Here is a 25,203-nt window from a genome sequence, read left to right as displayed (position 1 = left end):
GCATATCTAGTGGTATACCCAGAGTCTCTGGGTGCAGAAGAAATACTGAATACTGGTGTGTTTTCCATGGGCAGGTCGGACCAGTTGTGGATTCCATGTGCAAGAGAAGGTGGGAAGCACTAGGGATGGGCTCTGCTCTGCAGCTGCAATAAAAAACACTAACAGGCCCAGAGGTCATGGTAGAGGAGGAAAATTTACAGGGAGGGTTTAGAAAAAAAGACTCAGAAAACCACCTGTTGAGCCAAGATGAAAAGAGCAGCAGCAGCGAGAGCGGGACATGGCAGCAATGTGTGAGCTCAAGGAGGAGCTCAGTATCGAGCAGGGAGAGGTAATGCTTTCAGTGGCAGACGTGGGGGAGAGCTGGGCACAAGGGTAGTGTGGCAGCTGGACAAAACAGAGTGATATCGGGCTGATGACAGCAAAGAGCGCCCTGGCAGGAACTGCCTGCGATAGTCCCCAGTAGGAAGTGGGAGTACAGGAGGCTGAAAAGATGCCTGGGCAAATCCTGGGCTACCCTCAGGTGTTGTCTGGGAGGTGGGTGGGTGATGACAGAGGTTTTTGTGTGCCAAGAGCCAAGCATAGCTGGGAAAGGCAGCTCTTGACAAGAGAAATTGTACAACCTGCCCTGCCACAGAAATACCCAGCAAAAAACCAAAGTGTTTGCTGGGGTTTAGTATTCTGCTTCCTTTTCAGAAAGGATAGATGTTTCTTCAAACTGTTAGTAAATAATTAAAAGAGAGAGACAACATATTCTCCAAAGATAACCTAGTCTTCTGTTTCCATGGCAACCTCCTTCCTAAGCCAGAAGCCTTTTGCTCAAGTTATATGGCAGAGAGTGAATGCCCTTTTGCAGGGAGATGGGAGAGCTGGCATGACCCTGATGGGAGGCAAAGGGGAGACAACTCTCACAGCAAAACGACTGCCATGAACCCCAAACCACAGGAGAAACAAAGATGTTTTTCCTTGCAAGTCACTTCCATGGACAACCAAGAATAAGCTGAGAGAGCATCCATCCTAGGGGCTGTAGTCCCCCCGTGAGGTCATCACCACAATCTTTCCCAACATCTTTTGATAGTTCTTCCCTCCCAGCCATCCCAAGTGCAGGCCATGTTTCTCTCATGATCAAATATTGGGGTATTGTCTAGCACTGCACCGATCTCACCTTTCTCCCATTCCTCCACTGAAACATTTCACGGCCCACACAACTACCAGGACAACTTGGAGTCCCATCTCCATTCTCCTTATGGCCATCTTCCAGGAAACGCTCTGCCTTGAATTGTCCTGGGTTTGGATAGGTTTCAACTGTTTGGGTTTTTTTTGTAAGCCCGACCTCTGGCTTCAAAGCAGCTCTGGGTTTGGGTCTAAGCCTTGTGCAACCCAAGTTCATTGTTCAGCCATTTGGGGAGCGACTTCCCTCCTTCCCTGAGGATGTGAAACCATGTGTCTCGTCCCTCCTCAGGACAGCAAGCATGGGCAACTCACCCAAAGAACCATCAGTGCAAAAAAAGCATTTAAAGACCCTTATTATTGCTTTAATAAAACTAGATTTGCATCCATTCTGCAAGGACAAGGACCCAGGCTCTCCTCTCCTTACAGGTCTGACCTCCCTGCAGTCAGCATGCACACTTGCAACATAGCAAACACTCCTTCCAGCAAATAAATTAAGTTCACACAGTAATTATCCTTTTCCTGGCTGTTGGTCCCATTTGTTGTGCTCACTGTTTACAGCCCCGGTTTGTAAGATGCAGCAGCTGCTTTAAAGTCAGATGGGTCACGATAATACCAGAACATCTGTTTTGTGCCGCCCACTTCACAATGCTTCGTATGCCAGCTGGGAGACCTCTGTGAGGGCTGCAGGGGCCCTCTTGTTCTGATGGAAAAAATGGGACAGGAAGCCCTGAGGGAGCCCTGCTCCTTCTCAGTGCACCAGCCTCCAAACCTTCACATCTCCATTGGGTGGCTGGCTTCTCCCCGCTGCCCTTCCCACTCCACCTTCTCTGACACACCTTAGTGGAACTTTGCTGGGGTGGCAGATGATGTCTGAAATTCCTTGTCCCCCTCAAGTGGCTGGTTTTCCTACCCACCTGCAAATCTGGAAAGGGTACAAAACCTTGACATTGCTGCAGGAGGAGATCCAGGTTGGCCCTGCCAGGAAGGAGATTTGTGCAGTTATACCTCTGGAAAAGCAAGGAGGGCCTTGCTCCAACCACATTGGGAAAGGATTGTGTTCACTGGATTGCATCCTGGATCCTGAGGCAGGTCATGGTTAGAGGAGTTGATCTGCCCTCGCCCTCCACAGTGTAGCTCTCTCCACTCACACTGCCATGCAAGGCAGAGACAAGGAGAGATGCAGTTCTCCTTGTCCCTCTCACCCGTCTCTCCAGCTGGTGAGCCAGTCAGCCTGGACAGAATGTACATAAACACCCTTACAATTGTATGCACACACACCCCCACACCCATCAGTATTCCCTGCTCTCCATGTCCACAGTTGGCAGTGAATAGAACTCTGGTCCCAGCTACACTGATGCAAAGGATGATGCTGGAGAGAAGGCAGAGTCACCACTGAGTTGAGACTGTCCTTGTTGGGTCTTCCCACTAGAACTTGGAACAGGGTTAGCCCTCAGCCAGGGAACTGACTGAGTTTTGTGTTGTTGAAGCCCCCTTTGCTTTTATGTATTTTTTAATATTCTAGTTTTTGTTTGCTTTTAATATATATAGCTATAGATACAAAAATAACAGACAAGTTTTTCTAGGGTTGATTTTTGCACCTTTGGGCTTCTAAAAAAGGAAATCACAATTACTGTAAATGAAAGGAGGAAAAGTTCAATTTGCTCTCCCCTTTTTACCTCCCACCTTCCTTCCATTCTACCTCTCCCATTTCAAATTTCTCCATGAGTCTTGTAATTTTTTCCCTTAGCAGTTTTCTTTCTTTGGAAAATGAAAAAGACAAACCCAACAAAACAACAACAAAAATACGCCATGTAGCCTCCATCCCCTCCTCCCATGATCATGCCTGCTGTGTTCACACATTCCTTTCAAAGTGAGGCTTTTCACCTCAAAATGTTTCCCGTGCTCCATGGCTGTTTGCTTTTCCCTGCTGCTGGGGCCAGATTTTCACCTGCTGTAAATCAGCATGAATCCACCTCGAGCCAGAGCTCTGCTGCTTTACACCAATAGCACACAATCATGTTTTGCCAATTTACACTTGCCATGAAGATCTGGCCCACAATTTTTAACATTTGAAACGGAAGCATGGACAATAAGGAAGTTCCCAGAAAACAGGCAAGGCAAGCTCTTCCCTTGCTGCTCACCCTGCTTTCCTTCCCTTCCCTTCACCCCCACCCTGCCTGTTTGGTGTAGCAGCTCCTTCAGCCCCCCTTCGCTTGTTCCTCCTTAGTACTTTCTGAAATTCTTAATCTCTTGGTAAAAAAAATAAATAAATCGATCTCTCTATGTATGTATATGTATATAACTAAACAGCTGCCACGTGGCAGTCACCTGGCTGGAGGGGCCTGTCCCTACAAGCCCCACAGCCTTTTCTTGTCACTATAGTCTCTGTGGTGATGGTCCAGGTCTTGCCCTTAGGCAGGACCATTCCCGTATTGCTTGCACTCTCCCACGTCTCTGAGGTACGGTATCAGAGTATTTATTATATATATATATATAAAATATATATATATATTTACGTATATATATATTTATAAATTTTTGTTTGCCTGTTTCTTTTTCTTGCAAATCCTTTGGAATTGCTGCTGGAGAGAAGCTAGTGAAACGTGCTCCCCATGCCAGCGGCCGAATGCTCCCTCCCTGCACCTCAGGGACCCTCATCTGTTTCTCTTGCTGACACCATCGCCCAGCTCCAGCTCAGAAGGGAGCGGGGAGCTGCGGTCCCCTGCCCTCAGTCTGCCGGGGCCGTCTGACTCCTCTCCTTCCCTGGGCGAGGGGGTGTCCTTGCAGAAGTCCGTCACCCAGGAGGGCATCGAGAGGAAGCCCCGGGGGTCAACGGTGTAGAAGGGTTTGGCGTGGTGGGTGGCGGGGCGGCGGGGCGAGGGGCTGGCGTGGAGGCTGCTGGTGCTGCTGCACTTCTTCACCACGGTCAGCCCTGGTGGTGGGGGCGAGAAGAGGGAGGTCAGCGAGAGGCTGCTGAGGGTCTCCGAGGGCTCGCTGTTGTTGCCACCCCCCCGCAGGCTGCTGCCCGCCCCCTCCTCATCAGAGGGGTCCATGGAGTCATGGTGAGTGCAGCCGGGACTGGTGCTCCCACCGCTGCTGTGGCTGCGCTGATGACGACACATACTTCGCAGGCTGAAGAGCCCCCGGCCCCGCAGGCTCCGGCGGCGGGAGGCAGGGGAGAGGGGAGCTGCCAGGGGTCTTTGGCTGTCCGCAGCTGGCATGGGACACAGAGCCACCGGGAGATCCAGGGTGCACTGGGGAGAGTCGCTGAGATTGAGGCTGTCCTCCAGCGTGGTCTGCAGGCTGCCTGCTGAGCTGCTGCTCCGGCTGTCCAGCGAGGTATCACTCTCAGGCGGCTGGGGAGCAGGAATATGAAAACACAGTTCTCAGGAAGTAGATGGGCAGTGGGCAAGAGACTTTGCCTTATTTGTTTTAGGAGTACTTTGGGGTGTGAAAATAAACCACAAGAAAGGGGAAAAACTCCGATTTCTCTCTCACTCTCCTCTGCTGGAAGGGGCAGCTATAAACCACATAAGCAGTGCTACAAAGCACCAGCCGTACAGCTTGCCCAGGGGATTTCCTTCTGGGTAAGGAGGAGGAAAGGTCTCAATAGTTTGAACTGATTTCATTCTACTCCAGGATGAACCTAGCCCTCCCATGTGAAGTGCTCCACCAAAGGGAAGGGAAGCTGGGGAGTTGTGAGCTCTGCAGACCCTGCCACTAGGCTCTCCCTGAGCACTGATGGTCCAGGGGGCAGTGGAGCAGAGGCTCCTCGTGGGTCCTCTCTCATGGCTTCCCTATAAACCTGCCATACGGGCTATGAACACATCAAAACTATCAGCCAAACAGGAATTAGGGACTTCCGTACATTGAGCTCCGCTCATTAAAAAAATCAGTGATATCTGGGGAGAGAAGAGAGTCCTCATGGTTCTTCTGACCAGCACTAATGGCAATGATGGTATTTAGGGCAGAAAGGTGGGCTCCCCTTCCAGCAGGAAGAGGAAACAACCTTAATTTCCTTGTATCAGGTCTCAGCAAGTTAAGCTGCATTTCAGTTGTTTCTAGGAAATTGATCTGCACTAAGAGATTATCACTGGGACACTGCACTGGGAATGATACATGTAGGATTGGAAGCAGTTTCCTGGGCCACAGTTATTCAAAACAGTCTGCATCACATAATCAGAGGTTTACCAATTTCTCCTTTACAACAATTCAGTACTTTTGTCCCAGTGGTATGCCAGCTTCAGAGCTCTTCCTCTTTGTGTCTTAACTTATACCAAAAGTTTCAACACTGCAACAACTCAGTGGTCTCAGATGAAGGCTTAATTTATCCCTAGTGAATTTACACACATTTGTATTGAACCAACAGTGTCTGTCACAGGTAGCTGGATAACATCTGATTTTATTTTTTAGTTTGTCTGGAATAGTGTCCCTATTCATGGAGTACCTTCCAAGAACAGTAACAGGGATCTCTACTGGGCTTTCATCTCTGCCTCCTCTGCTCTTTAGAGACACTTGATCTTCCCCCAGTGCTTTTATTTTTCTCTTTCATTAGCGAGAAATGGATGCTTTTTCAGAAAGAGATAGCACCTTCCTGGGATGTGAGAGCTACGTGGGCAGGGGAAAACAGTGAGCTTAGGGACACAGTGTGCGGATGTGGTGCTAAGGGCTGTGGAGGATGTAGGTGGGGTGAAGCCTGTTCCAGCCTGTTCCAACCAAGAGGACCCAAGGAGGCTGTGCTGCTGTCATCTCCCTGGCTCACACCGTGGCTGCTGTGCATGCAGGTCTCTGCAGCACACTCAGTGCCAGGGACTCAGGGGTGAGCTACAAAGTGATGTGATTTCATCTTCATGTGGGGCTCACTGCAGCTGTCAAACTATTTGTCTGTCCAAAGCAGCAGAACGTATGACTTGATGGGCTAAGAGCTACACAACACCCCTTTGCTATACTACCCTCTCTTTTCCCCAACCCTCCTGCATTCTGCAGTCCACTGTGCCCCTCCAACAGATCCAGGTTACCCAGCCCATAATCACAGTCTTTCCTTTGCCCTCCTCCTCGTTCAGCCCTTTCTGTTGGGGTGTGATGTGAAAACTGAGTTCTCCTAGCAGAGGGAAGAAGGGTTCCTCACCTGATGAAGAAGCGAACAGTTCACACTCGGAGATCTCAGTGATGCCCATGAGCCTTGCAGAGAGATCTTAGGAAGGTTGTGTGGACTCGAGACCTTCTCAGGCCCTGTCTGGGTGGCAGACATGGCTGGGTGGAAAAATTCTGCTGGTACAGGTAACAGAGGGCAAGATGCACCTGGAGGGAAGGGGCTAGGAGGGACTGACAGAGCACCAAAGAAAGGGGAAGAGAACAGAAATAGAAGAAAAAAAAGTGTAAGAGCCCTCTGATTTGATTTGGTGCCTTTACTGCTGTTACACTGAGGGTCCTCAAGTCTAGTGTACAAAGGATATTCAGTGACACACACTACTGGCCAAGAAGTCTTAGTCTGGTGTTCAGACCAGTCTGGTGTAACGTGCCCATGACCAACTGCACAAAAACCTGCACCAGACCCACACAGCTCAGAGTCATAAAGTAACAGCCCAGCTTGCCCCTGCTGTTGCTCTCGCAAAGTATGTATCACTGCCATAGGATTTTCATCCCAGGTCCTGCAAGGGTTGAAGGGAGATAAATAAAGTGGTGCTTTGGGAACCTGGGGACCACAGGAGACCAGAGCATGCTCTAGAGTAGAACTGGAGCACTTCCACCAAGAACAGACATGTGTTACATGTTCTCTGTGCCTGGTGGCAGGGGGCAGCAGTGTTTTTTTACTGTGCTGAGTAAGCACAATTCATCCAGCTGGCATGTCAAGGGAATCTGTCCCTACTCTTCTCTGACCATGCATGGGCACACTACTGTGAATGGGGATCAGCTCTTTTACAATACTTCACACAGTTATGTCTGAGGGAAGATACAAGATCTGGCAGCTAAAGAAGGAACTGCTCCTCACACCATTCCTGAAGACCAGCAAACTGAATGGTAATTCTTGGTTAGTGTAATCCCATGTCACATTAACTCCATTCCTGGTATAGGGGAGGCAGGGGAAAGATAGAAGAGCTGAACCAACCCACACTTTCAGTAGACCTGGAGAATGATGAGAACTGTGCTCACCTTTGGTACTTTCATGCTTTAGCCAAGACTGGACTGAGTTTAAGGGAGTATTCTCCGTTTCACACAGGTAACTGACGGGGTTTGTAGAGCCATCCTCACTGGATATTGGGAGCAGGCATTCCCCAAGATTGTCTGCCCCACTGGAGTCAGGGCTGTCCTGGCCATCCTGCTGGAAAAAATTAGTGAGGGCAAAGCCTTGTGAAATTTAATGGCAGATGGTAGAGCAGACTTGTCAAAACCTCAGAAAAAGCTGATTCTGACAATACCTTCAAGCTAGCTAAGAGATGCTCAGTTTTCCCGCCCAAATCCCCTAAATTTAGACTCATTCAGAGGAAGTTATTAATAGTAGTGAAGAGAACTTTCAAAAACATATATCCTTTTGTTCTCCTCAAATCCTTCTCCATGGTATGTCTCTATGGAGAAGCTCTTGAAAAATGACCAGAATTATATTCCTCAGCAGGGACACCTGGATGAATATAGAGCACTTGAAATGAGCAGGGGCATAAATACAGTGTACGGTGTAACATGCCCATGACCACCTGGGGCTGACCTTGATCTGCTTAGGACTCAGCTGAGAAGTGTTTCGATTGTCTGACTCATCTCCTAGAAGGATGGAAGAGGACTTGTCTGAGTTGAGAGATAATCCTTCCATTTCAGCCAGCTGGACCTGCAGGAAGGGAAAGGAGCTATCACGGGTCATGCCTGACATTCACATTTCAAGCAGTCACACTGTTTATGGTGGATAAGTGAGAGCCTGTAGACCCGAGATCAATTTTAGGTTATATTCCCTTGGATACATCAGGAACTGCCTAACCCAGACCTGGGCTGGGCAGGAGAATTCACTTTTTAAGGAAGGTCAAAAATATGATGATCTGCAAGCAGCCCACCACCAGTCCATGCTCCTCTAGTGCCAGAATTGGAAGAATGAGTCCTGAATCTGTCACAGCAATACAGTTAAGCCCAAGGCCCTGCAAGTAAAGCCAGGCAGGCAGAGGGTTCCCTCAGGCCAATGACAAGGCAGCCTGATCTGCTGAGGGATGAGGAGTGAACCCCTCTCTCTGAAGGCACCACAGACAGCCCTGCTTAAACATGAAGGTGCTTTCATTCCAGGGATAGTCATGCCTCTTGCAGTTCATGCCAGTATCATGCGTTTCATATTCTCTTACCTTCATTACTGAAACCCTGTTTCCCTCCAGCTGTCCTAGGTCTTCCCTATCCCCTCCCCTCTAACCTACCCAAGACTTCACCTAACACCATCTCCCATTCTGCTCTTCATCACTAAACTCACCCCTCCTGCCCACTCTTGCTTTCTGAAAGCAAGTCTGCATCTTGTTGTGCCTCTGCTCCAGACCCATGTCTGACCTTGCTTAATCTTTTGGCCTGCTTCATACCACATATGCCCCCTCCCATCCTCTTTCCTCCAAGCTTTCAAATCCCCTCTGCCTGACAACTGTCTCACAAGGCCTGAAAAACAACTGCAGTTGCTTTGTCCCTCCTGTGCTTGGATTTCTGTCACTGGTCTCTAGAGTCCCATCAGTTCACACCAACAGCAGCTAACTCTTGAAAGCTGTATTCTGGGTTGTCTCAATGACGACAGCTTGCTTCCTGGCTGTGTATCTTTCTGGCCATGTGTTTGTGTTTGCAAGAGACAGGTACAGCTTTTATGCCATGACAGCAGGTGAAACATTTGGAGAGAAGACTCTTTTGAGCTGGAAGTTTAGCAGCTTGTGCCAATGCCAGAGAGTCGAAGAGGTCTCCATCTGAGGGATAACGCACTTTAAATAAACAAGATGGAAAACCAGAGCTGGATTTAGACAAAGGGCACAAATGACACCCTTATTTGAGATATCCTGACACAAGAACACGGTGCCGTTCCACCATGAAGAGAGCGCAAAACCAACAACTCCTGCTCAGAGCACCAACACACAGAGAGCCCACAGTGAACTTACATCAAGCACGCTACACAGCCACCAGCCAGCAACTACTTGTGTAGAGAAACATAGTCTTCATTCAGTCCCACTTAATGTGTGCACTTATCTATCACTCGCCTAAGAGGTTGTTACACCGGAACAGCCTTACAGCTGTGCTTGTAGAGACACGAGCGTGAAACGTGGTAACATCTGTGACTACCTTCTCCATCCATAAAAAACCGATTTCAACAAAAGCCAGAATAGTCTGTTTGTCACTGCTTGAAAATTCTGGCCACCTGGGATCTACACAAAAAACATAATCAACAAAGTCTTGAATATATAAACTGCAGGTGTGGAAACACTAGTGCTCACTGACAAACTCCTAAAAGTAGTTAAATGAACTTGAGCCACCAATACATAAATGTCTGTCAACCATCCCAAGAATGGAAGGATAGTAATGACAAGAGAAGAGCTTAGCACCATGAAAAAAGGAGGTTTTGTTCTTATTGATTCCCTTACTGTAGAATATTTTAAAATCTGCTGACTAAAGATGAGGAACAAAAAAGTTTTAAAAATTGCAGTGGGGGGAGAAGGGGCTGTTCACTAGATCATAATCCACGAAAACTGCCAAGAACATCAACCTGAGACACTGAACCATGCACATATATCCCTCAGAAAATAACTAGTTGCAGATATAACTTTAAAAGCAGACCTGTGATTACAAAAATTCTTAATTGTATAAATAATTGGTTTGAAAATAAAGTGTCAGGAGCATAACTGGGAAAGGTGCTGAGCTCAATGCCACAAAAAGCTTAGCACATATTAATAAGTCTGAGCATAAGTTTTAATGTTGTGTCTATCCACTGTGCTCAGCATCTTGGTTAATTAAATCACCAATGAAATCAGAGTGAACATTTTTGGCTAATAAGTGATTTTTGTCACAAGGGCAGAGTTAAGGGTGATATGGTGGACAGCAAGCACACTGGTTTTTTTTAATATATATGTATTGAAGAGGACTAGATAAAAACTATTTTTCCTACGTAACTTGCTGTCAATTGCTTTGAGACGGTATAGTTCTGTCTGTGTGTACAATACCTATTTGAATATGTTGATGTAGCAGGGTCAACTCTAATTTAATGACTATGTGCATTCCTGATGTTAGCTATATATCCATATAGTGATTTCCTGTTCAAATTTCCTCAGTGTTTTTTACTATGGAATATGAAGAGAAGGTCACAATCAATTATGACTTAAAATCCTGAGCTGTAGCTTTGATTCATATCATCAGACATAAAATATCTACATTTTATTACTGAAGTTATTCTTGCATATATAGATAATTTCTTCTTGAATCCATATTTTAGATGTATTTAAATGTCAATTTTGAAAAATAATTTATGGCTCTATAACAACCATTAGAAAATATGATATAAGAATCATTCTTCAGTTGTGATTATTATATCAAACGCTGCTGTGGCTGTGGGTTGCACTTGAAGATTTTGCTATCTAGTTTTCTTGATGGAAAGGTAAGAAAACATGTGGTTGCCTTCATTCCTAAGTGGGATATGGAAGACTGGAAGGTTTTAAAATGTAGCAAAGTAGCTGCAAATGACTTAATTTTGGGGTAATCATTCTGGAATGCCTTAGGAGATCTCATTTGCTGAGAAAGCTGAGCACCAATTGCTGAACATAAGGACTTAAGTAAAGCAGTGGAAATTGCAGTTAATTGAAAACTAGTTATTTGGTTGAACTAATGAAGCATCCATTTGTGAAGTGTTGCAATAATAATAAACTAAGCAATGTTTGCAGTTTGATACTTTCAAAGGGAAGCTATGGGGATGAGCAGATAGCTGAAAAACTGGGAAAAAATTAGAACATCAGAACTAGGCATCTGAAGCCAAACAAAATAATGCTTTCTTCAAACATGGATAGAGTAATTTGCCAATAAGAGCTCATTTCCCAAGTTTCGTCATTTCTTTATAAGCGATAGCAAAATATCAAGTTAGTTATGGAGAAGGAGAAAATGAAGATTGCCACTGATGCACCAATTTACTGTTAGATAAGCCACACTACTGCTACAAGTCTGACTACACAAAATAGGAGCACTTAAATCCAATAAAATTACTTCAGATATAAAATTAATTCTACTCCTCACCTAACTCCTCCCAGACTACTTTGTTCCTGAAGTTTCACAACATGAAAAGACTAATAGCTTAGGAAGTAGTTTTCCAAAGCATCTACCACCTTTAGAAGCTCAAGTCTAAGCCATTTGGTGTCCTGCTCTTAACAACAACCCATTTGTCAGCTAACAAACTTTCTCAGTGGGCCCACTTTTATTTAGTTTTTGCTCAAACTAATTAACTGGTTTTCACCGCAAACCAATCCTTGCTCACAGAGGCTGACTCTACTCAACAAGGCATTTAAACATGTGCTTAATTCATCGACCTCAACAGGGAATAAGCAAGCACGTGCTTAAGGAAAAAACACATCCTTAAATCTCCCACTGAATTGCTTCTGAGTGCTGTCATTGGGGTGAGATCCTTTGAGTCCTCCATACAACATGAGCGTGAACCTAGCCTTTTCTTGCAGAATTGAACACAACAACAGCTGCCAGGATGCCTTCATAATCATTTCTCCACAGGTCATTCAGTCCCTCCTGACCTGTAGCTGGTCACGTCTCACTTTTCCACCACCTCAAACATCCACCTGTGGCTGAACAGGGCAGGCCTGTACTAGAGGCACTATCAGCACTTCACGACAAATAACAAACACAGGTCAACAAGGTCTACTGGCTACACAGTCTACAGTCAGGAGCACACATCAGATGACCTGTGGGCATGTGGGTGTGGGTGTGCAGGCCCTGGGGGGAGGGTCCCCTCACACATCCTCGTACGCAGGTTACCTCTTGCTTGTCATGGTTACACTTCTCGCACATGGCCGGCGAGGAGTAATGGTGGAAGACGGAGCCCGATAGGTTATCGATGATCATTAACTCCCCGTCGAAGGAGTCCTTAATAATTAAAGAGACACTGTCCAGCCATAAGTTCTCCTAGGGGACAAGAAAGGGGGGAGGACGGGAGAGATCATTTTAAGAATGTCGAGTTTTTTGCTTTAAAGTTTCATGTGAATTTGGGGCTGGGCTCTCCAGCCTGACTCATCTGGAGCAGCATCTTGTTCTGCAGGTACTTGCACAGGGTCACTGGGGGAACACTTGCTCCATAGGTTGTGTAAAGATGCCAGAGTTCAATGCAAAAAAAGAAAATAAAAAATGAGGGACAGTCTTCACTCACTTTCAGTGCATCACAGCACTGCTCACACCTCCCTTTCAGCTTTTCTCGAGTGCCTCACTCTCGATCTGCCATTTCCCCTGCACTCATCTCCTGAGCTCCCATCTCAAATTTGCTCCTGTCACACCTTTAGCTAATCTGCTCCATCTCTCCTCTGCTGGCCCTTAGGTTCCTGCACCATGATGACAATAAACAGGACACACTGCTGTCACAGCCTTGTCCCTACGTGATGCTACCAACTCAAAAGTCTACTGCTGAAAGCAAACCTCTCCTCCTGAGGTGGAAGACTCTGCTACTGCTAAGCCCTCAGTCATCTAGGCTGCCCGGCTTCTACCCACAGCTACTTGCTGCAGTTTGGTTAGTAAGCTCAAAGGTGTACTCACCTGGGCTGGAGAGTAACATCTCGTGCACAGATGTCCTTCAGGATCTGTTCTTCCACCATCTCCTCCTGTTCCTGCTCCTTTTCCCTGTCCTGAATTTGGAGAGCCTGACTTGCGGGAGCACAGCCCATGAGCAATTTCGAGCTCAAGCTCAGCATCCATCTCTGCATCCTCCTGGGCCTCTTTGTTGCTGTCGTCGAGATGTTTCATGAGCACAGCTACCACCACATTGATGAGGACAAACTGGGCTGTGAGCACAAAGCTGACAAAGTACAGTGGGGAGATGAACTGCAGGTTGCTGAGGCAGCTCCGGTCGTCGTGGCTGCAGTCACGCAAAGTATCCTTGAGGGGAAGTTGGGTTTGAGAGGGAAGGATGGAAGGAAGGAAAAGCCGAAGTAAGAATAAAGTATTGGTTGCTCTTCCTGCCAAAAATCACTGATGCCAATGGAAGGAACAAGGAAAACACTTCTAGCATGCCATACCCATTGGGATAATGAGGTCCCCAAAGAACCTGGGACACTATCTGTGCATATGCTATCTGCTTCAGAGGGAAAACATCCAAAAGCATATGGAGCAAACACTTTCAGACCATTGCATGTTGCTGCCACTGTAGCCCCACGCATGTGAGCAAGACCGAAAATGAGCAGTCTGGTACTGTCTTCTCCCCTCCAGACTCAAAAACACCAAATGCAATCAAAAAACTTGCCTTTCTCTCTGTCCTCTGAAGGAAGTAAGTATTTATTTTGGATTTTCCTGGTACCTCTGCAGATGGGTGCCATGTCTAACACACATGTCCTGTGCTCAGCTTTGATAACAGACCTTACTACAGTGAATATTTCCTCTTAGCCTGGACAGTCTTCTTGTTCCTCCCAAGGAAAATTGGCACTTTCTCAATCAGATGTCTCTAGGACTAGATGAGCCCAAGGTTTGAGTTACCACGTTGGGGAGAGACTCTAGACCAAGCAGGGTCTATCTATCAACCCAGCTTCTGTGTTCCTTCCCTTTGCTAGCCCAAGCAGTGCTGAACAGAGCACACATCAGAACTTCTCCTCCCCATAACTAGGAGATTATTGTCCCAAAGGCAGTTACCTTCATGATCCCATTCCAGTTGTCACCTGTGGACACCTGGAAAAGCGTGAGGAAGGCCATCCCGAAGTTCTCAAAGGTGGCGTGGCGGCTCATGCCCTCACAGGGGTTCTCATCATTGCATACTGAAAAAAAGGGGGTTGCAGCACTCAGTGGAGGACACATTACCAGCCCTGAGATCAACAATACAAACTCATAGCCTGAAGACCTCAGGTAATGGCATCAGCACCTTGCCCAACAGTTGGCTGTTGGACATCAATACAGAAAAATGCCTGATGGCCCAGCCCTGGGATATCATGCAGTGTACTCTGTTTCTCATTATGTCATTGAGCTGCCTTTCTCCTTGATCAATGTTCCATGGCAAGAGATGTAAATAAACTTTCCCTAACTTTTTCTTGTAATCTTAAAGGCAACATCAAGGCATACAGTGCAGGAAAAGCAAATGTTTAAGAATATAAGAGAAACTAGAGGCTGCTTTTATTTTGTTAGACTGTTAGGACAACAAAAATTTAGAGGAAATTCCTCTTATATCAATTATACATAAGAGAGAATAAAGTCCATCAAATAATCCAGTCTCTTTATTGAAGAGTACTGATTTTGAGAAACCTCAACCAGCAGGTTTGTAGCTCACACTGGAGCATGGTCTGCTTGAGACTTACCCAGTTTTCCAAAGAGCTCCACTCCTAGAGCAGCGTAGATGAAAAAGAGGAGCATGAAAAGAAGTCCAAGGTTTCCCACCTGAAAGCAAAGGGCATGGTCAGCCTATCCCAAAGCTCATTTCAGCTGTACAGGCAAGTGTTTCTGCCTTTCAGAGCCTGAAGAGAACAGCAGCGAATTCCCAGTGTACAAATGCAACCAAACAATTGTTCAACACTAGAGAAATCATCGGTCGTGGTTCCAGTTGCAGCTGGACCCTTTATCCAGTTGCCTTCATTCCAGCACAAGTTCTGGCCAGAGCTGACTGAAGTGTGCAGTTTCTGGGACAGGTGGAGACAAGCACATTGGAGCAGGGGCACAGAAGGTGAAGCCAGTTTGGCTGGGTGAAGGACAAGCTGTGAGTCAGAGCGTGGAGACATGTCCTGCAGTGCTACGTGCCCCACCAAACTGCCTAAATCCCTTGAAGTTATGATCATGTGAATAGTGCAAGAACAGTGTTCCAAGGAGACAGGGACACAGGTACACCAGCACCAGCTACAAGTGGAGGTTACATCAAGGCTTGTGGGAGGAGTAGGCAGGTGGGAAGGAAGAAGGGTAAAGACGTATTTGTAAGATGTGTGTAGAGAAGGAGGAGAAGAGAGGGGACTATGAAGGAATCAAGAGAGGAAGCAGAGCTACCTTTGCATCTCATGAATACTAGGTCAAAGCCTGACTTCTAGACCTTCAGTGGCTGCTGTTGGGAAACATCCTCATGAGAGGATTGCAAAAATGCAGCAGCAATATGGGCACTGCCACCCAGTCCTCACTCTCCCAAATCACAGCTTGCCTCTGAATCTCCTCCCCCCCCGGCACATGGGGCAGTCAGATTATATGTCAGGACCTGGAGTGGGTTTTGGAATAAGCGGGCTGAACAGTAGCAGAAAATACTAGTAATGGTTAGCATAGTGTTGGTGGAACAAGAGAAGTCATGGAAAAATTAGGTACCTAACTGGCATACGGGTGTTTCTGAACCGAACAGTTTCTGGTCTGAATGCATGTGGTCACTGGGCCTTTGTTAGAATCATCCACTTCAGGAGTCTAATTTAGTCATTGCAACTGCTGTGCCATCCAAATTCAGGAGAGAAATAAATGATTCAGCCCACCCACTCCCCCGAGCTGCCAGATTCTGGCTCCCTACATACTCAGTGGAAGAAATTATTTCTGATTACTAAAGTGGACACCATAGTTAATGCTGTGAACACATACCACTGGGTCTGTGTCTACAGGGCATTAAGAAAAAGAAGTTAATAAAACTTAGCTAAGGACTACATTTCCAAAGGGCTCTTTAAAATTAAAGCTCTATTCACTATTAAGAATTGCTGCAGTATAACAAAGACAGGAAGGGAGTTGAAACGGGACAACTGGAGATGCCTTGTATGACGTTAGCAAGCCAAAATCCCTGATATGAGTCTGTGCTCTATGAACAAAAACAGAAAGGTCAAGAAGAGGAAAAAGCACAAGGGAAAGGACAGCTTATTTTAAACTGCTTCTTTTGGCAAAACCAATAAATCTTGGAGAATAATATTACAGATAATGCAATTGTCCCCCAAAGACCCAGTGTATAAAATATGGAGACTGAATTTATTCTTTTAACAGTGAAACTGGTGGATTTTAGCGCTTTAAGTGTGGATTTTTACACAACCACGGAGTGATTTTTTATCCCTGTTACACAACTTCATTAAACAAAGCCAAACTGTTACAGGAGGAAGTAAAAGCCAGTCAATAGGAAGTGCATTAATCATAGGCTTTGATGCTGGAGGGATTAAGTACTGTTTGTTATTACCTCCCAGGAAATACCTAGAGGCTAAACCTTCTGACATCTGCTTGTTTTGGGGCAGATATTAATGACCTCCAAAAGACCTGACCTACCAACTTGGTGAGCAAAGGACATGTACGTAAACTGGAGAGAGAAAAGTCAGAATTTACAAAGTATGGAAGAATATGTTTGTGGCTAGGACCAGAAGCAGGGACTCATAGGTCCCAGCCATGCTCTTTACAAAAGACTTTACTCTCTGATGACTCAGTTTCTCCATCTACATGACAGGGATATGAATATTTCCTAGTCTCTTATTTACGCTCTATATTTTGGGGATAGAAGTTGAGTCTCATCATTTAGGTGCAAATATATTGCAGAGTCCTCTTAGCAAGAGTTTATGGATACTATTTCATCCAGCTCTGTGTGCATCTGTGTGCATTTATCTGGGTTGCAGAATAAACATGCCACAGACATGCAGATGCTGGATCTGAAGACCTGCTCCATTCCAGACCCTTGCCTGAGAAAAATCATCTCTTGTGGCTCCTGGAATGGAAAAGAGCAAGGTGCAAAGAAGCTTCACTGAGTCAGCCTGGGGCAGCAGAGCCAGAACTAACAAATGCTACTGGTCCGAATCTGCCTGCTATAAGAACATCCTTAATCTCCTGTTCCTTCCATTGTGCAGTGTATCTCAGCCCACAACTATCCTGAATTATGATATTATATATCCTACATATGAATTATTGTTATTATTACTATTATTATTACTCAAAAATAATTATTGTTTAATAAAAAGCATGAGCGATCAGACAGAGCTCAAGATCCATAAAAGATCACAGAGTTCCCCTCTCACTTTTGTGTGATCAGATTCCTCTTTTTCAGATTGACGTTTGTTGTCACCAACATCAGAAGTAAATTCCTTGGGTAACTACTCATGCTGTTTTCAGACTGAATCTCAGCTCATCATCACTCACCAGCACTGGCACATTAGCTGATAAATCAACTGACAAATGCCTGTGCATTTTGATATCATGCAATATAGTTGCCTTCTCAGGGCCTGCCAGGGGAATGGCCTGATGTATGATCAGTGGAGCCACTCGGTGCCACTACTTCTTGCATAACAATTCTCTCCTAACAATCCAAAGGGAAGGGGACCAGACTCCCTGGCTGCTCATCCATCATGGAGGATACTCACAGTGGGTTTGAAGCCTGTGTAAAGCACTGTGTCAGCATCTCATTCGGGAACAGCTGCCGCTCACAGCTCATGAAATCCTTCTGTCTAGCTGTCTTGCAGTAGACACTTAACTGCCGGCTGCGTGAGCCACAACAGAGCATGTCACTGCTTCTCATATATGAGAGGCTCAGAAACACAAAGGGACCCAGGAGGAGAAAAGAAGGAAAAGAAGGAAGGGGGAGGCACTTGCTAAGAAAAGAAGTGATGAGAGTGTGAATGAAAGAGAAGGGGGAAAAACGGGGCATATGCAGGGAAGGGTGAGAGGGCCAGTGATACGAAGACTTCCTTTCCTCCTGAAATGGCTGCCAGTCACTCTTCCCTGCTTGTGGAGAGGAGAGAAAGGAGCTGAGGACTAACTGCAGTTAGACACTAGCTAGACACGATGCGAAGAAAACTGCCCTTATCCGGGAGTCGAACCTTATTTCATTCACCCACTGGAGAACAGAGATGTGAGGTGAGCTGTACCCCCCTGAATGACATGAAAACTTGGACATAACCTTCAGGCAGTTGCCTGCACAACACAGTAGGCACCATCTTTGAGACTACACAAGAATCAGCCCTTCGGAAGAAAGGGACAGCAGAGGAGTCTTTTGGGAAGCTGGTCTGTTTTACCTGTGGCAGGGCTTGAACAACGGTATCCAGCAGCGCTCGCATTCCTGTGGCCATCTTCAGTAGCTTCAGGACTGCCACAAGAAGCACAAGAGAAGTGTGGTTCAGACTGAGCTCAGAAAGTCTGTCCTTTGTGTGACTTACTAATGACAATAGCACAAGATAGATGTCCTGTCTCCCCTTGCCCTAGAAAAACTGGATTTTCCCCCTCATCCTCCTTTTCCCTTTTGACTGTACAACCCTAGTTGTTCCTTCTACTCCAGTCCACATCCTTTTTACTAAATACTCTGCTTCTACCACCCATGCCTACTGGACTTCTGGTTCACCCAGGCACTATAACCAAGTGCTCCTTTTCTCAGCAATGTGTACCCCAATTGTCCCTCTGCTTGGATTTCTCCTTCCATCAGTTTCTCTTCCTCCAGATACCACTGTTAATCCAGTTTAGCACACTTTGGCCACCACCAGGAAGATTCAGGCCCCTGCCTGTGCAAACTTCAACCTGCTTTGTGGCCTCTTCTTCACATACCATTGCCATGCTTGCCCCATAAATAAGAAACAGAGAAAGTTCAGTTCTCACATGATCTGCCCACCCTCTTAGTCCTTCACCTCCAAGGGAGCCAGAAAGTCTTATCCTCTAGGCCGTCCTTCATCACATCCCAGAAGAATCCCTGCTGGGTTGTGACAAAGGACACCCTAGAGGCTACTCCAGGGCTGGGGACAGGGTGAGCCCATGACTCTACAGCCACTGCTCAGTGAGTCATGGCACCAAGTCCCACTCCATGGCCACATGTACCCTGCCTTCGGCCAGTGTCTCACCCCGGGCGATACGCAGCACCCTCATGATCCGGATGATAGTGGGGTTAATTGGGAGAGCAGCATTGATTTCAATCTCTTCCAGTGTGATGCCCATGACAGACAGCAGCACAATGGCCAGATCCAGCTGGTTCCACCTTAAGAAGAAAAATTGAAGACAATAAAGGAAGATAGAGTTTTTCCATTTCCCTGAAAAACAAAGTGAATTGTTTCCACTTCAACCTAAACATTTCTTTATGTATGAGTTCAAGGCCTCACTCTGAGTCGGCCTATATGGGTTTTTGCAGACAAACAGAGATTCACTTTGCACACAGCCTGAGCAGCCAGAGGCAAGCCAGCCTGATTTGGAAGCATGGAGCTGTGTTACTGTGGCGCTATGCATTGACTAATGGGCTCAGCTTTTTACAGCCTTACTACCTCAAATCGACTTTGTTATGTATGTTCTGCTTCAGAATGCTCACAGTTTGCCTCAAGGGCAGGAAAAAAAAGTCTCTCTCTAACCTCATCTCCTTTGCTTTCTAGCCTAACCAGCAGATGCCAACGAAAAGGCAATTTTTGGACAACTCTCACTATTGCCTAGGCATTGTAGCTCAGGCAGACTGAGGTGAGGTCCATGCTGTGCAGAACTGGGAGGCAGTCAGGGCACTCTGCCACCACCTCACACTCCAGATAGGGAATTGTCCTCAAAACCTCTACCCCAAACCCAGCTGTTCTACAGCCATGGTTGACAACCCCCTGCTCACCTGTCTTTGAAGAATCGTCGCAGACCAAATGCCACCAGCTTGAGGACTGCCTCAAACACAAAGACAGTGGTGAACAGGTAGTTGCAGTACTTGAGCGCGGTCTCCAGGGACTTCCAGCAGAAAAAGAGGGCAAAGAATTTAGGCAAAAGCAACATCAAGCACAAATCTCCTCTGCGCGGGGACTCTCCTAAGTGTCAGGTATTCATTATGAGGTGGGGAAGCTACCCCATGCTTCCTACCTACTTGAATGTGGAGGCTGCCTACTAAGGGCAAGCACCAGTTGGCCTCTCTGCCCCATGTTCTTATCAGGATCCTTTCTCCTGTACTGTTCAGCATAATGGGGAGGAGGAGGCTATTGCAAGAAGAATCCACAAAATACCATCAGCCTTCTCTTCTGCCAGTAGCCTGTGCCACCTGGATGACACCTTGTTAGTGGCACTGGCATAGCTATCAACCAGGAGTGAAGAATAAAGGTTACTCTAATTGTGGATAAAGGTCATCTCTGATGGGAGGAAACCCTGCTGTGCCTTGGTCTGGGGCCAGCGTGTCACACCTCTGAGCTGATTGGCTTTTGGTTCTTTTACATGCTGCCCCTTCTCTACCACCAAGGACTAGTGTGAGCAGTGGGCGTTTTGTACCGGAAGGATTTGAAGAGTTTTGATAACATTGTTTAACAAAGCCTGACAACAGGCTGGCATGGCTGGACCTGTGTTCCAGGGAAAGGAGCTGAGGAGTAAGGAAGAGAAGTGACTTGTTCAGGAACAAAGGCCTGATGTGAGGATGCCAACAGATAAAAGTTGAGAGTTCCTGTAGAGTAAAACTGGGCACTATCAAGGGCAAGATAAAAGCTGGGCAGTTGGGCAAGATAGGCAAGAAACAGAGGAGCCTGGTGGTAGATTTGAATGAGGACAGACAGATTGAGCTGCTGCTCAAAGCTTGAGCTACCTTGGACAACCTGTTCAGACATCAGAGCTGCCAGCCTAAACCAAACTGAAATGCCACTGGGTAGATGTCATGATGAATGCTTTTTCTACATATGGAGGCAGAAGGCTCCTCTGATATGTGCAGCATACATTGTTTACATCAAAGGTATCTAGAGCTTTGCCAGGAACACTGAGGTACATGGTCTTCCCCAGCCAAAGAGTAAAATTTATTTGGCCTCCAAGGTGTTGTATTGGGAATCATCCCCTGCAGCTGAGAGAGGCTCTACTCGGCATTTTGGTCCTACAGCTTCTCTCACTAAAAAAAGGTGGCTTGGTAAAGACATCCCATCCCATGACGCACAACCAGCCACTCTAATTTTCTGAGCTCAGGTCATATGGCAGGGGAATTGGACTGATATTTGGAAATCTGATGCAAAGCCTGAAGCTCCCAGGACACTGCTGCTTCCACCACTCCTGTTAGGATCCAGAGGAACATAAAAAGCAGAGCAGGGAGCTAAATTTGGGTGACCCACAAATCCACTTACTAATATAAAGCACGGAGACTTAATTGCACCATGTTTTCTAGGGGCCTGACTCTTGCTTAGATGCCTTCTCTCTATTGATTTTAATGGCTAACAAGTGTCTGAGTAGGAACTATCTTTCCGGACACCTGTGAGACTCTTCACCCAACTTCACCTACTACATTAAATCTTACAAAATTTTAACAGTAGTTTTTAGAGACAGTCAAGTGTCCTACTTATGCTGGTGGGCAGTGGTCATCAGAGAGCTGTAGCAAAGTAACATAATGTCTAGAGGCAGGGCTTATCTCCATGATCTCACTCACCACAGGTTGGTTGTAGTGCTCCAAGGACATAGTGACCACGTTGAGGCAGATGATGAAAGTGATGAAGATGTCCAGATAGTGGCTGGTGCAGACCGAATGAATAAGGAGGCGTATGGGGCAGTAGGTAGCATAGTACGGCAAACGCTGTGCCTCTTCAGTGGAAAGAGGGATATGGGCAGAGGAAGAAAGAAAGAAAGAAATGGGTAAGAAACAGAGAAAGAAGAAGGCATAAGACTGGTGACAGGTGTTGAAAGAAAAGAGAATGAAGGCGGGAGAGAGAAAAACCAGAAAAGGATAGGTAAAAGATAAGGGACATAAGAAGGAGGGGGAGGGCAATACAAAAAAAAAAAAAAAGAGGAAAGAAGAAGTGGGGAAAAAATAAGTAGAAAAAAGATAAGGAAAGGAATGCTAGAAAGGAAATCTGTTAGTCTACGTTTGTAGGAATGGTGCTAAATCAGCATTTCGTATCCTGACAAATTAAGATCACTTTTGATAAAAGGGAGCAGATGGTTCAAGGAGAGGCCCTGGGGTGTCACGGGAGAGAGGGGAAAAACTGGAGCACAGAAAGGGGAAGCATGCCCACAGGCTGTGAATGTAAGAAAACCATCAGTCTGGGTAGTAGGGATGATTTCCAGGGGCAAGTACGCTTTTGCAATTTTTGTCTAAAGGTAACATAGAAGAGGACAGAAACACCAGGAAAAGAGTTTCTTTCACCACAGAGGATTTGGGATCCCAAGGAGTGACAGTGCAACACTGATGGAAAGAACCAGGAACAAAACACAGTGGTCTTCCTCTTTTTTTTTTTTCCCCTCCTTCTTTAAATTTAGGGTTAAACACAAAGGATGGTCTCTCCAGGTCTTCCTTCAATCACCAGCTGAGTTGCAGGAAGCCCAGGTGGGACTGTCCCAAGCCCAGGAGGTGTACTGATGTGTGGATGCTCTGTGTCAACAGTGCTCACAAGCACTGGGGTATTTTTGGTACATTATCTCCTGAGGAGCAGGGTGCTAAAGCTCCAGTGGCTTCCCTAGAGTCCCAGCAGACTTCATCAGTCACCCCTCTTCCCCAGACTGCCCTAGTGAGGTGTGTAGTGGCAGTGGTGCAGGGAGGAAGGCTGAGAGCACGGCCATGAGCAATGTATTTTGGAGACCAGTCCATCAGGAAAGAAAAAGAAGAGGAAAAGGTTTTTCTCAGAAAACCTTGGCCTACGAACCAACCAAACACTTAGGCTGTGCCTTACTCCTTCGCTTCTTCTCCAAGCGTCGCAAGCGCTTCTCCTCCCGCCGGCGCGCCTCCTCAGCCTCCTGGTGCTGCCGGCACTTGTGGAAGTTCTCCACCACCACCCCCACGAACATGTTGAGCACAAAGAAGCTGACAATGAGGAGGAAGGAGATGAAGTAGAGTAGCATCCAGGGGTTGTTGTTGGTCACTGGCTGGAGGAAGAGGGAAAACAGAGCTGGTCATGGTCTTAGCAGTAAAGGAATAGGGATGCAGTGGGCAGCAGCCCAACAGTTCCTGCTTTATAAGCCATTAAAATAACCATCTGTGGGTCAGGAGGGAGCCAGCACACCCAGAAAAGCACAGGGCATGGTTGCTCCATCATTATAAATAAGGGCCCGCTGTAAGATCTGAGTAGAAGGTATGAATTACTACAGACACCTACTAAACAGGCACAGCTGCACCTCCCTGCATGAACCAGGCAAGTCCATGGACCTAACCCCTTGCAAATAGGTGAGCAAAGGATTCAGAAGGGCCCTGGAAGGGAATCTTGTTCTGAGGGAAGTATCTGAAGCAGGATGTTAAAGTATACTTCTGCCTTACTAGCCCAAGGAAAGTGAAAAAGGTCCTTTCACAAGGAAATCTTTGTACCTGCTGGTCAACAGCTACAGCATCTAGTCCATTATACATAATATTGACCCAGCCATCCTTGGAAGCCAGAACAAAGAGGGACATCAGAGCCTGCAACATACAAAGCAAAGCAGATGTGGAGCAGGTGCATCTGGCAGGCAGGGAGAAAAAAATCATGGGTTTATGGTCTAACACACACAGCACTGAAATACTCTTCCTGCCTGTGTCTCTGCACACATCAAAACCTGCTCCCTCCCATGTGGAGGACAGAGAGGGGGTAACAGGAAGCCATGTGCAGTCAAACTCAGCAGAGGAGAGAGGTTGTGAAGACCATCTGCTTCGTGGCAGGAGAAAAGAGAAAATCAAGCTCTCTGCTGCTACAACTTTTCTTTCCCCTACAACTTGTAAACATCATCCTGATACCAACCCACTAGTGACACAGCTTCTGCATGGATACCCATGCCAAATAATCACTCATTCTGGCCCAGGGATCAGGCTTTCCAGGCACTGTATCTGTGCCCTGGAGAGGAGTATACATATAGGAGGAGACAGAGGCAGGGGCTGTGACACACTCACCTGTCCCAGGTTGTCGAAGTTATACTTGTGGTGTACCCACTTGTAGTTGGCGGCCATGCAGTCGGACCGGTTGGTGATGTTCCTGATGTCGACTCCCAGGCAGTGGTAGAACTTGCCCTTGAAGAGCTGCAGAAGGGGAATGACCCCATCAGCCCCTTTCCCCACAGGGTTCCCCATGCTCCCTGGGATGTGCAAAAGCTCCCGAAATGCTGGGTGGGCTGCAAGACCGCAAGCCATGTGGAGCATAACAGGGACACCACCACCACAATGTAGAGCACAGGCTCAAACATTGCTAAGGAGCCAGGACCACCCTTGTAAACTCACACCTGGCTTTTCAGCCTCCTCCACCCCCCCAGGCCAGCAGTGACTGTAAGTCCTTACCATCTGACAGCCCTTAGGGAAGCCTTTTTGGGTACAAAAGGAAAAAGTATCTTCTAATCAGTCCCCTAGAGTAATCTCTCTCCCTGCTTCCCAGTTACTGAGAGTGCTGATGGGAAAAGATCTCATCTGAGGGTAAAGAACCAGAAAAAGCCATCCTCTTCTTCTCATTTACCTCTTTTTTTTTTTTTTTTTTTTTTTTTTACAAGACTGCACTGTACTGCTGTGGCTCTCCTGCCCAGGGCTCCTTTCCCCATATAGAAGGTACTGGATTGTGCATTTGTACAGATGCATCAGAGCAGACTAAGTATAGCACATTCCCTGAGATGGAAGTAACGCCCACACCCTTGCTCCTCTGCAATGCAACAGCCAAAAATAAAGAGGATTAAATAAAAAAATTAAAAAGAAGGTTGTGGGTGGATTTAGGGCTCAGAGTGAGGGGGAGAAACAGAGCTAACTGGAGGCAGGGTTCATGCAAGCAGGCACTGAACTGCTTGCCTTTGTGAGCTGACATGGATGTGCCCAGTGAGCCCTATGCTGTGCCAGCCCTGGGCTCTCCCTATAATGCTGACCCAAACTCTGATCCAGTTCCTGCCAGGTGTGTCTACTTCTTTCTCTCACATCCAACAATGTCTGCCCTTGCTGCGCACCTGTCTGTCCTTGCCAAAGGTTATAGGTTCATTATGTGGGAGACAGCTTGTGGGGGAAAGCTGGTGCAGAAAATTTCCTGGCTTGCCCATCCCTCCTGTTCTGCTTTGTTCCCCATGTTTGTTGTAGGACCTGGGGGTACAGAGGTGCCCATG

General features: G+C 46.7%; 1 protein-coding gene across 3 annotated transcripts in view; it reads right to left on the bottom strand.

Moving 5' to 3' along the window:
• Positions 1-1,510: 1,510 nt before the first annotated feature.
• The window catches only part of CACNA1I (calcium voltage-gated channel subunit alpha1 I), a 166,954-nt gene continuing 143,261 nt past the window's right edge, over positions 1,511-25,203 (bottom strand). Inside the window, exons 23-37 of one of the 3 annotated variants that reach the window (XM_027722698.2) lie at positions 24,023-24,148; positions 23,468-23,557; positions 22,839-23,031; positions 21,602-21,753; positions 19,835-19,944; positions 19,095-19,228; positions 18,282-18,352; positions 14,646-14,724; positions 13,990-14,111; positions 12,904-13,242; positions 12,136-12,282; positions 7,874-7,990; positions 7,324-7,492; positions 6,299-6,495; positions 1,511-4,526 (exon numbers count right to left, since the gene is read on the bottom strand). In XM_027722698.2, coding sequence (XP_027578499.2) covers positions 3,825-4,526; positions 6,299-6,495; positions 7,324-7,492; positions 7,874-7,990; positions 12,136-12,282; positions 12,904-13,242; positions 13,990-14,111; positions 14,646-14,724; positions 18,282-18,352; positions 19,095-19,228; positions 19,835-19,944; positions 21,602-21,753; positions 22,839-23,031; positions 23,468-23,557; positions 24,023-24,148 — 2,748 coding nt within the window. In that variant the 3' untranslated portion in view covers positions 1,511-3,824. The remainder of the gene's footprint in view (positions 4,527-6,298; positions 6,496-7,323; positions 7,493-7,873; positions 7,991-12,135; positions 12,283-12,903; positions 13,243-13,989; positions 14,112-14,645; positions 14,725-18,281; positions 18,353-19,094; positions 19,229-19,834; positions 19,945-21,601; positions 21,754-22,838; positions 23,032-23,467; positions 23,558-24,022; positions 24,149-25,203) is intronic. The other 2 variants (XM_039391402.1, XM_039391403.1) reach the window with 2 other exon arrangements.

This window comes from Pipra filicauda, unplaced genomic scaffold (assembly GCF_003945595.2).
Source record: "Pipra filicauda isolate LSUMZ 115617 unplaced genomic scaffold, ASM394559v2 scaffold95_size2449627_pilon, whole genome shotgun sequence".
Classification (NCBI taxonomy): domain Eukaryota; kingdom Metazoa; phylum Chordata; class Aves; order Passeriformes; family Pipridae; genus Pipra; species Pipra filicauda.
The sequence above is the reverse complement of the archived record's forward strand: the minus strand, read 5'-3'. Positions and strand labels throughout refer to the sequence as shown.